Below are 12422 nucleotides of genomic sequence, written 5' to 3'. Positions count from 1 at the left end.
ATGATGATACCTCAATGATCCCTTCTTAATATGTCTAACAAAAATGTTTTCTATTGTCTTCAACAGAAATGACATAAGACTGATAGGATTCCTGTAGGATTTAGGTAGAACCTTGTCTTGTAGTCCTATTTTGTATATGTACACTACCCTTACAGTTGTCCAAGTCTTTGGTATATAACCTACTGATATCTTAGCCCTAAAGATTTTTTGTTAAAATGAGCAATAAGATGTCCAATACTTTTTGTAGTAGGGCAGGAATATTCCATCTTCCCCTGAATATTTAAATATAGCAAAGTGGTTTATGGACCACTTTAGGTTCTCCGGTTTAATGTTTATTGAAGATGATTCCAAGTCTTATTTTCCAGGACATTTAGGTCGTTCTGGGTTTTCATTCTGAGTCTGCTTACCAATAATTGTTGAACCTGGGAAGTGGTTCTGTAGTAAGAGCTCTAGCGTTTATTTTTTAGATTCGCCAAAGGTACCATCAGGTCTTTTAAGTTGGCCTTGTCACATTGCCGGAATCTTGGAAAGAATCTTGTGACACTCAGACACATGCCAGTTAACAATTTTGTTGCTAATCTGTTTAGTACTTACTTTAATAGGAATATCAATAATGTCCATAATGTCAAAATTGGGTATGGGCCGGAAATGGTACTATCAAACGAGAAAATTCTGGAAATATGGACCCAAAAAACGGCATATAGTAGTGGAAAAAGGAAAAGATGGCCCATTATGCCAACGGACCCTAGCGATAAACAGGAAAATGAGTTTGAACATAAATAGCAAAATAAAAAATAAGAATATGTACCTAAATATTGCGACATGGAATGTTCGAGGAGTATACGAGGAGGGAGCATTAATTAACCTAATAGAAGAACTAAAAAAATATAAAATACACATCTTAGCAATACAGGAAACACATTTAACTGGAAACAACGTTGAAAAGATTAGCCCATACACGTTTTATACAAGTGGAGGCAATAATAGGAATTTTGGAGTGGGTTTTCTGGTACATGAAGACGTGGAGCAGGTAAAACGATTCGTAGTAAAATCTGACAGAATGTGTGCAATTAGAATTAAAGGAAAAGAGAACATGATATCGTTGATAAATATACATGCTCCAACAGAAGAAAAAGAAGAAGAAGTGAAAGATGAATTCTATGAAGAATTAGAGTCATTGTATGAAGAAATGCCCAGACAAGATACTAAAATTATTATAGGCGACGCTATTGCAAAGATCGGAAGAGAAGATATATATAAAAACATAACACGGGGTGAAAGTAAACATTTGAATACAAATGATAATGGACAGAGATTATTCACATTCGCAATTGAAAACAGGATGAAGATAATGAGTACCCATTTTAGGAGAAAATATATATATAAAGGAACGTGGAAAATTCCGGGGTCAAATGGAACTAATCAAATAGACCACATCTTAATACAAGAGAAGTTTGCGAATTTAATAACAAATGTGAAAACGTGCAGATGGGCTGACGTAGATTCAGATCATTTTTTGGTTAGAGTTAATATGAGAGACGCAATAACTAAAAAGCATAAACGGAAAAAGAAAGTGCAACGTAAATTTAACTTTGAAAAACTGCGAAAATTTGAGGTAGAGCAGGACTATCAAGAGGATATACAAGAAACCTACGCCAAACAAGATAGTACTACTGTGAGTAACATACAACAAAAGTTCTTGAAAATGACAAACACTATAAAGGAAGCTACGTCGAAGAACATACCAAGAACAAAAAGATTTAGAAAAAACCACTGGTTCAATGACGAATGCAGAACAGAGTTAAAAAAAAAGATCAGATTTGAGACTAAAAAGTTTATGTTCGCAAAAACAAGACGACCTAGAAAGGTATGCCGTACAACGAAAAAAAGTAAAGAGAATCCTAAGGGAGCGGAAACGAAAGTATATGGATAATAAAATTAAGCGCATTGAAGAAAATTACAAGAAAAATGAAATAAAATTTTTTTATAAAGAAGTAAAATACATTAAAACTGGGTACCAGGGAAGAACGATGAATGTAAAAGATAAGCAAGGAAACCTGATAGTGGATGAAGACCAAATATGTGAAAGGTGGAAAGAATATTTCGAAGAGATACTAAATGACGAAGTGACTACTGAAGAAAATTGTTATGTTCCTAGACCTCAAATAGTAATAGAAGAAATACCAAAGCCCACAAGAGAAGAAATTGAAGAAATAATAAAAGATATGAAAAACCAAAAAAGTCCCGGGGAGAGCGGCATTGTGGTAGAGAACATAAAATATGGAGGAGAGGTCTTAATAAACAAACTTGGTGAGCTAATACTAGAAGTATGGGATGCCGAAGAAATGCCTCAAGAATGGAATAAGTCGATTATAATTCCTATACACAAAAAGGGAGATAGAACTGAATGCGCAAACTATAGAGAAATATCCTTATTAGAAGTAATGTATAAAGTACTCGCCATAGTAATTAAAAAACGATTAGAAATATATATATATATATATATATATATATATATATATATATATATATAGAGAGAGAGAGAGAGAGAGAGAGAGAGAGAGAGAGAGAGAGAGAAGAATCTAGGAGAATACCAGGGAGGATTTCGGAAAGGAAGGTCAACAACCGATCAAATTTTTATGCTAAAACAAATCCTGATCAATTGCTATGAATACAACATTTCAGCACAAGTACGTTTCATTGATTATAAAGCTGCCTACGATACAATAGACAGAAACAAGTTAATAGAAACACTAAAAGAATTCCAAGTGCCAGAAAAAATAATAAGATTGGTAAAAATGACAATTAGACAAACCATTTGTGCTGTGAGATGCAACGGTACAGTCTCAGAAGAATTCGAAGTAAAAAAAGGTGTTCGCCAAGGAGACCCGTTGTCTACATTGCTATTCAATATAGTTCTAGAAAAAATTGTAAGGATTAGTGGGATAAATAGGTCCGGAACTATTTTATACAAGGAGCACCAATGCTTAGCATACGCTGATGATGTGGTTGTCATTGCAAGAAATGGAAAAGAACTATCAAATATAACAAAAAGACTGATTCGGGAAAGCTTTAAAATGGGACTGAAAGTTAATATTAATAAATCGAAGTACATGGAGATCTCGAGCAAAAAAGGAATAAGCAACAGGGGATCCTTTAAATTGGAGGTAGAGAATGGATCAGTTGTAGAATTCGAGAAGGTGGATGAATATATGTACTTAGGTACTCTTATTGATCAGACATGTAAGGAAGAAACTGAAATCAACCTGAGACTGACCAAGAGCAACAGGTGTGCTGGAGCCATGAGCAAAATAATTAAGGCCAAAGATATATCTCGTAATAAAAAAATAAGAGTATACAAAACTATAATTAGACCCACAATGCTATACGCTGCCGAGACATGGACTATGAACAAAACCGTACAGAACACATTGGAAGCATGGGAAAAAAAGATACTTCGCAGAATATTTGGTGGAAAAGTAGTAGAGGGAGAATGGAGAAGACGAACTAATGCAGAAGTGTATCATTTGTATGCTAACCCTACAATAACAAAAGTGGTGAAAAAACGTAGACTAGAATGGCTCGGCCATCTAGAAAGAATGCAAGGTAATAGACTAGTCAAGAATATTGCTTGGAGAGTACCTGAGGACAAAAAAAGAGAGGAAGACCAAGAAAGAAATGGAGAGATGTAGTGATGGAAGATGCCAGAGAGATGGGAATCAGAGATTGGAAGCTGTTAGCTAAGAATAGAAAACGATGGAAATTATCCATCCAGCAATGGGCCTAAAAGGCCTGTTAACGCTGTACATACATACATTTTCCAGGACATTTAGGTCATTCTGGGTTTTCATTCTGAGTCTGCTTATCAATAATTGTTGAATCTGGGAAGTGGTTCTGTAGTAAGAGCTCTAGCGTTTATTTTTTAGATTCGCCAAAGGTACCATCAGGTCTTTTAAGTAGGCCTTGTCACATTGCCGGAATATTGGAAAGAATCTTGTGGATTGTAGTGCTATCAGGTGTAACTGAAATACTCAGGCAGAACCTCCTCCAACATTCCTTTTTCGCTCTTCTTATCTCTTTATTGTATTCAGTAAGAGTTTTTCTGTATATATTCCAGTTCCCCAATTTTTTGGCTTTATTCGATAGCCTTCTTCTTCTTTTCTCATTTTTTTCCAGTTTTCTGCTTCACCAAGGCATTTGCCTGTTATTCGTCTTGGTTTTGATTGGGCAGTTCTCCTGGTATGATGTGAGAATTGCTTCCCGGATTCGATTATTCGTCTCTTCAATGTAAACATGCTTTGATATTACTAATTGTATTTCCTATCTTTGCTTCCAAATCGGTTCGATATCCTTCCCAATTTGTGCATTTCGGATCACTAGGTAATTAAGGGTGGTTTACCTGTATATAAGGTAAAGTCAATATGTCGGTGATCCGAGCTCGACGGTTTTTTCGACACATGCCAGTTAACAATTTTGTTGCTAATCTGCTTAGTACTTACTTTAATAGGAATATCAATAATGTCCATAATGTCAATAATATCCCGACTTTTCTTGTTGATAAATTTCAACGAAATGATTAATTTTATTATGCAATATGAGCCTTTCTCCTAAAATATTGTTAAAAAGTTACTCATCTCGTTCATGGGTCTCTTTGCTTCCCCATACCATAAAAATATTTTAGAAGCTGTTCAAATGGATGCATTGAGAAGATCACTTAGGATTTTAAGAAAAGACATAGTCAGAAATGACACAATTAAAGAACTGACTGATGTTATTTAAGGAACCATTACTGATTTCATCGATAAAAAACTATTAACGTGGTATGGACACATTCAAAGGATGTCAGAAACAAGGCTCCCTAAGTAAGTAATGAACTGGAAGCCGACAGAACGTCGGAAAACAGAAAGGCCAAAAACCAGTTGGAAACAGGGCGTGAGTAAACCACGTGTACCAGGAACCTATAAGAATTATTTTAAATAATAATTTTTAATAAAAATAAAAAAAAACAAATATATTAAAATAATATAATAAACTAATTTAATAAAAATAAAAATTTTACTATACAGTGTGTCCAAAAAAAGTATACAGTCTATTTTTAAATTGATGTCATTGTGTTGATTTATGTTTCTGATAAATTGAAATTACAATTACTTAAAATTATATTTAATATGTAAATAAACAACGCAAAATACAGATCAGTTGCTTTAATTTTGCAATATTTTCTCTTAAACGACCACACCTTTTTAGCAACCAGCTGCTGATTCCTTGAGTAGGGAAGTTTTTGGAGGCTCATTATTGGAAAGTTTTACTATATTATGTATTTTAGTTTAAATCCTAATATAAAAACTACACCTACTTTACTAAAATGAGTTGCGAATGTTGCGAGATTTATTGGTAGTATACTCATTTATTATCATTAAAAGAAGTATTTATTTTTAGGTAAAAGATTCGAGTTCGTCCTTCTTCAATTACCTAAAAGGAGAATTGAACTCCAAATCAAATTTATTACAAAATCTCTGTGATACAATCATAGAAATTTTTATAAATTATCAAAAAATAGATAGGATCACTGTACCAATGTTTAGATTTCTTGATAAGCTGTTTGATTCAGGTTGTATTGAAGATATTATATCTGATGAGAGTTCAGAGTTTGTCAAGAAAACCCTGAAGTTAATACAGCTAGAGATTTCAGGATGTAAAGATATTTATAAACTAATCGATGGCATCAATGTTTTATGCCAATTTATTCAGGTAAGTTTTTGGAAAGTGTAATTAATCGTTTCCTGGTTTTCGTTTTTTGCATTTTCGTCAATAATTTGAATCATTTTTGACTAGAGTTTTGAGTGCTGTTAGACGTCTTGTTGTAAGTGAAGCGATGTTGCTAAGAAATTGATGCTATTGGATCGGCGTGGACTTTATAGCTTCCGTTATGTGCCTCATTGTTTGATTTAATTGGGCATATATGAATTTTGTGTGATGACTGTTTAGCCAGACAGGGGCGTAATATTCTGCAGTAGAATATACTAAGGACAGCGCACCTGTTCTGATTAGACTCCCACACATACACACACACACACACACATATATATATATATATATATATATATATATATATATATATATATATAATATATGTGTGTGGGCGCGTGTGTGTGGGTGTGTGTGTATGTGGGGGTGTGTGAGGGGGGGGGGTGTGGGATGTCGGATTGTAGCTTAAAACTCCCACACTCTTTGTTCCTTAGCTTTATTTTAAACTCAATATCAATACATATTCTCCTGTATCTTTTAATTTCAAATTCTTTAATTAACATTTCTTTGTCTACCTCAATTCTGTTCAAATCTGGTCCTGTTATTACAATATCATCTACATATATTAAAAAATACATAACCTGCCCATCTTCAAAAACTTCTGTGTACAAACAGTAATCAGCCTTTGATCTTTTGCATCCCATTTGAAGTAAATATTCATTTATTCTAATATTCCAACACTTTGATGCTTGCTTTAGTCCATAAAGTGATTTATTTAATTTCAATACTTCAAAACCAAATAGGTTTACAATTTGTTCTATCTGATGGATAAATATATACATTTTCTTTTATCTCTCCATTAAGGAATGCCGTTTTTACATCTAACTATTTAAAGTACTATTTATATTGATTTCTAACTGTCAGAAGTGTTCTAATTGTAATAATTTTTGCCACTGGTGAGTAAAAATCTTCATAATCAAAACTCTCCCTTTGTGCAAAACCTCTGACAACTAGTCTTGCCTTCTACCTCTACCTATCTTCTTTCTTGTCTTCCAATGGTTTACTTGCAAATATCCACTTTGTGTTCCAAATCTCTATCTTTTCTGGTATTTTCTCCACTTTTGTCCATGTATTATTTTTCTCACTTGATTCTATTTCCCTCTCCATTGCTTTTATCCATAAATTCTTATCTTCTCTACCTTCTAACTATTCTACTGTCTCTGGAACCCTTTCTATAAAAGACATGGCATCAAAAGCCTTATATAACTCATTTCTCTGGTATTTTTACCTTTCTTTTGTGCCCTTCACTTAAAATAACATTTGCTCTGTTTTGTTTACTTGTACTCTCATATTCTTCTATTTCATCATCACTATTATCTTCTTTTATACTTCTACAGTCTTCTTTGCCACACAGGATGCGTTCGAACAGAGAACGGAAACACCAAGTACATCAACATAGAACAAGGAGTGCGTCAAGGATGCATTTTATCCCCCGTATTATTTAACGTATATGCCGAACATGTAATCAGAGCTTCTCTTGAAGATCGCCCTGAAGGTGCCAGAGCCAATGGAATCATCATTAACAATATAAGATATGCCGATGACACCGTAGTATTAGCAGAAACAGAAGACCAACTAAATATATTGATGAACATATTATCAGAAGAAAGTCACAGGCTATGCTTGGACATTAACTTTTCCAAAACCAAAATTCTGGTATTCCACAAAAACCCCCATGAACAAGTTACACCTAACATACAAATAAATGGTATCACCCTTCAGAGTTCCCAAAGCTTCATATACCTGGGCAGAGAATTAAATAGTCAACTAGACCACTCAAAAGAAATTAGAAGACGCATTGAAATAGCAAGATCTGGTTTCATGAATACGCGTAAAATGCTCTGTAATCCCAAGCTATCAGTCTCGATAAGATTGAGAACACTAAAGTGTTATGTGTGGTCTCTATTACTATATGGCTGTGAGACCTGGACATTAAAACAGTATGATGTCAACAAATTAAATTCATTTGAAATGTGGATGTACCACCGAATGCTAAGAATAAGCTGGACCCGCAGAACTACGAATGAAGAAGTACTGAGAGCAATGAACACACGCCCTCATCTGGTCAATACTATCAAAATTAGAAAGACGTCATATCTAGGACACATAATGCGCCATAGGAAATTTGAGCAGCTACAAGTATTAGAAGACAAGATTGAAGGTAAAAGGGGCATAGGAAATTTGCCATATTGATCGCCAACCTCAACAGAGAAGGCACTTAGGAGGAGGAGGACAGTCTTCTTTAACTTCATCATTTTGCTCTTCATTAATTTGTATCTGTGCTTGTTTTTCTTATGACAAAAATCGTTTTCATTAAAAAGTACATCCCTAGCATTTACTACTTTTTGTTCATTTACATACCACAATCTGTACCCTGTATTTGTGTATCCTATCATAATCATTTTTTCTGATTTAGCATCAAACTTTTCTCTGAATTGTTTAGGTATATGTACATATAAAGTGCATCCAAATATTTTCATATTTTTAATATCAGGTTTCCTATCATTCCATACTTCAGCAGGTGTCACATTATTTAAATGATTGTTTGGAGTTCGGTTTAACATATATGCTTCAACCTTTATTACTTCATTCCAGAATGTTTTTGACATTTTAGCTTCTTCTATTACTCTTGCTTTGTCAGTTAAACTTCTATTGAATCGTTCTGCTTTTTCATTATGTTCTGGAGTAAATGGTGTGGTATAATCTATCCATGTTCCATTCTCTCTGCATAACTGTCTAATTTCATTTGAAATATATTCTCCCCCACTATCACATATTAAAGTCACAATCCTTTTATTAAATTTTGATTGTGCCATATTCATATATTCTCTAAAACATTTTACAACCTCAGTTTAACCTTTAATAATGTAAACAGCACAAAAACTTGAAAAACCATCAATAAAAGTTACAAAATATTTTCCTCCATCATGACTTGTGGAGTAATTAGTACTACCACATCTATATGAATTATTTCTAATAATCTTTTAGCATCAGATCTTGTATTAAATTTTGATCTAGTCATGTAACCCCTAACACATGCTTCACAAAATTCAAGTTTGCTTAATTTAACAATCTCCAGGCAAGTTTTCCTAGTTTTTCGTGACAAATATGTCCTAATCTTTTATGCCATAACTGTGTATCATTATAGAAAGTTTCACCATTAAAACATTAATTTTTATTATATAATTTAAATGAGATTTCATTTAACCTATTTCTATAACCTAAGCCTACTAAATTATTTGCCTTATACAAAGATACTTGTCCCTGATCAAAAATTACTCTAATATTTGACATTTCTAGTCGTCTAACTGATAACGCCTTAATTTTGGTACAAAAAATACATTTTTAATGGTACATTCTACCTCATTATTTTTTACTTGACTTAAAACTTTAATGTTTCCTACACCTATTGCCTGCATATAATCATTATTTTTAACTCCTGCTATATCAATTGGATTATCAAGTTGTACATAATCCTGAAAATAGGATTTATTGTTTATTAAGTGATCTGTTCATCCTGAATCTATATAAAACAATAATTTATCTTTATTTCTACATACCTCAGAATCTAATTTAACATGATCGGTCAAAAACCATACATTATTTTCCTGATTGTAACTGTTATCTTCCATATCTATGTAATTCACTTGGTTTGAATATCCTGTCTTGATTGGCGACCACTACCCCATCTCTGGCCTCTAAAACTCTTACCTCTGAAACTTCCTATCATTTGACCATTTCCTCTGTATCCTTTTCATTTTCAGTAAAAAAACTGCTCGTTTTTCATATTTTGTAGTACTGGATAAAAATGCCTTCTTTCTTTCCACTTCTGCTCGAAGTTTTTTCTTTGCCAATTCAATTGTTAACTCTTTTGGATCTAAATTTTTTAGAATTGCAATAACTGGTTCGAAGAATGGTGGCATAGAGGGTAGTAAGTTACATACTAAATCTTCTTCCCTGATTTCCACTCCCGTTGCTTTTATTTGTCTTGTTACATCATCCAACTCACTAAACAACTGCTCTAGTTCATCGACCTCTTTTAATTTCATAGATATTAATTTCTTTCTCAAAATCATTTGTCCAGGTAGTCCTCTTTTTTCATATCGTTCTTGCAAAGCATGCCACATATTATAAGCCGTTGGTTTATCTCGAATAACCTCTCGAATTGATTGTCATCTATACATTGTACAATTATTGACCTAAAAGCTCTATCTTTCTGTTCCGCTGCTACCTTTTGTGACTCTTTTGTATAATTATTTTTATTGAACTCCATCTGTAGTAATCCATTGTTCAACTTTTTTTTCTTCCAAAATACCTTTAATTCTATATTTCCATGCAGAATAATTGGCCCCAATCAAAAGTTAAATATTAAATATATTCTTTACTGTATTTGCCATTTTATTTCTATAGAGTTTTCTGGGCCCATAACCTGTACATCTAATCATCTGTCATTCTGATTCACTCAATGACACAGAACACCACAAAAAGGATTAAGGGAAGTATATTACACTTTACAGGTGTGTGTGTTTTGAAAACAGGTCCGTTATCCACATAATTATATTTGTTATTTTTTTTTCATGTTTCACTCTTTCATTGAGATGGCAATATTTATTTATTTCAAATAGTCAATCAGTAATTTGATTATTCTCATATCATGGAAACAGTAAATACTCTATACTAAATGGAAAACATACTTATTGTAGACTGTAATATAATTGGTCCATATATCTCTCGTTAATTTTGCATTCCAGCAAAATATGATTCAAATCTCTAATCAAAACACCTTCCTTCCACACTGTCTAGTAGGCGCAAGTCATTTTCAATAAAAGTTGTTAGGGAGAGGACTTGATCGCCACAACTGCTTCCTGGTGTGAATCCAGCTTGTTATTGAAGAATATTGAGCTTTGCAAAGTGAAATAATCTTGTCTAGATTATCCTCTCAAATATACTGTAGCAGATGCATAAAAGAGCGATAAGTAGTGCATAGTCTTTCCTAAGTTTTAATATTGCGGTGACCTTGCTTTGTTTGAAGGATTTTGCAAAGTTTTGTTTAGTCAATATTTGATTGTAAAATTCAATAAGCCAACTACGTTTGACTATTTTTTTATGAGCAAATATGAAAAAGATGGTCCATTAGTAATTGGAAAAAGTAAAATTCCCCGCTGTTTTAAGTTTTCATGGTAACAAATTACTTTTAGATAATGCCACATTCTAAAATTTCATTAGAACCTGTTAAAACAGTCTCCCTCCAATGCAACACAGGACTTCCAACCTTTATTGACAATGAAGGTGATTTTGAAAATTAAAAATAACAACAGTCGCGGTTCTACCAACAGTAAGTGGGACTGCGACGAAGAAGTGAAGATACGAGTAGCAATATCTATAAATACTTTTACCAAATTTAATAACTACCTTTTTCAGCGCGAAACTCCTTTGGGTTTCCGTATTCGCCAATATTTCTCTGGCCGTTATTGACAGATTTTATTGTAATAAAGAAGCGATATAAAAAATTTTGCTAATGATTTTGTTATTTCAATTTTTTAGATGAAGAGAGAAGTCTGTGATATAGCTTTAGTACAGTTAAGTATCCTTCTATGCCACCGGCAGTCCTACGTACGAAGGACAACCTCTAATAAGTTATACGAAGCCCTTCTAGTATATGGCGAAGATAGCAAGATAGATCCAGATAATCTCGACACTATAATGGCCATATTGAGTTCCACTGATTGGGAAAAGCCTATCGAGGAGATCAGACCAATTAGAAATGAATTATGCAATTTGATGGGTATTAGGGTGCCTGTACAAGCGAAAAAAAAATCATAAGTTTATTTTGAGTTTTAATAACGTCTATTTCAATAAACTTTAAAATGCTTTTGAAGTATGTGTACGCTTACTTTTATATTTATTTACATGATTAACAAAAATATATTTTATATTTCTCTGGCCGTTATTGATAGATTTTATTGTAATAAAGAAGCGATATAAAAAATTTTGCAAATGATTTTGTTATTTCAATTTTTTAGATGAAGAGAGAAGTCTGTGATATAGCTTTACTACAGTTAAGTATCCTTTTATGGCAAGATAGATCCAGATAATCTCGACACTATAATGGCCATATTGAGTTCCACTGATTAAGAAAAGCCCATCGAGGAGATCAGACCAATTAGAAATGAACTATGCAATTTTATGGTTATTAGGGTGCCTGTGCAAGCGAAAAAAAGTTTATTTTGAGTTCTAATAACGTCTATTTCAATAAACTTTAAAATACTTATGAAGAATGTGTACGCTTACTTTTATATTTATTTATATGATTAACAAAAATATATTTTATATCGCCTTTTCGAGTACTAAATTTAGTTCGTAAATGGCTTCAGTACCACTGAAGAAATTATTTTTAACGAAAAAACCAAAAAATAGAGTAAAATCCTTGAGTATGGTGGTCTTGGTAGTAAATGAAACCTATAGATGCAGAAACCCCCAAGGAGTAAAGAAAAATAATTTAATTGAGGAAGCTACATTACCACGTGACTCAAAGCAACAATAAAGTGTTTAATTCTCCAGAGGTATAGAATATGAAATAATACACATGCATTATTTTCAGCATTTTTGAATAT

At 33.0% G+C, this 12422-nt stretch overlaps 1 protein-coding gene across 2 annotated transcripts in view; it reads left to right on the top strand.

The window, feature by feature from the left end:
• Tbcd (tubulin folding cofactor D) overlaps positions 1-12153 on the top strand; it is an 84631-nt gene extending 72478 nt beyond the window's left edge. The window contains exons 12-14 of one of the 2 annotated variants that reach the window (XR_011950686.1): positions 5440-5751; positions 11353-11686; positions 11832-12153. Coding sequence is in view for 1 of the 2 variants with exons in the window: in XM_072529797.1 (XP_072385898.1) it covers positions 5440-5751; positions 11353-11631 (591 nt within the window). In the remaining variant the exon portion in view is untranslated. Of the gene's footprint in view, positions 1-5439; positions 5752-11352; positions 11811-11831 lie in introns of those variants that run through there. The other variant, XM_072529797.1, reaches the window with a different exon arrangement.
• The last annotated feature ends 269 nt before the right edge of the window (positions 12154-12422 follow it).

This window comes from Diabrotica undecimpunctata, chromosome 4 (assembly GCF_040954645.1).
Source record: "Diabrotica undecimpunctata isolate CICGRU chromosome 4, icDiaUnde3, whole genome shotgun sequence".
In the NCBI taxonomy this organism is placed as follows: domain Eukaryota; kingdom Metazoa; phylum Arthropoda; class Insecta; order Coleoptera; family Chrysomelidae; genus Diabrotica; species Diabrotica undecimpunctata.
This window is presented reverse-complemented; position numbering and strand designations above follow the sequence as displayed.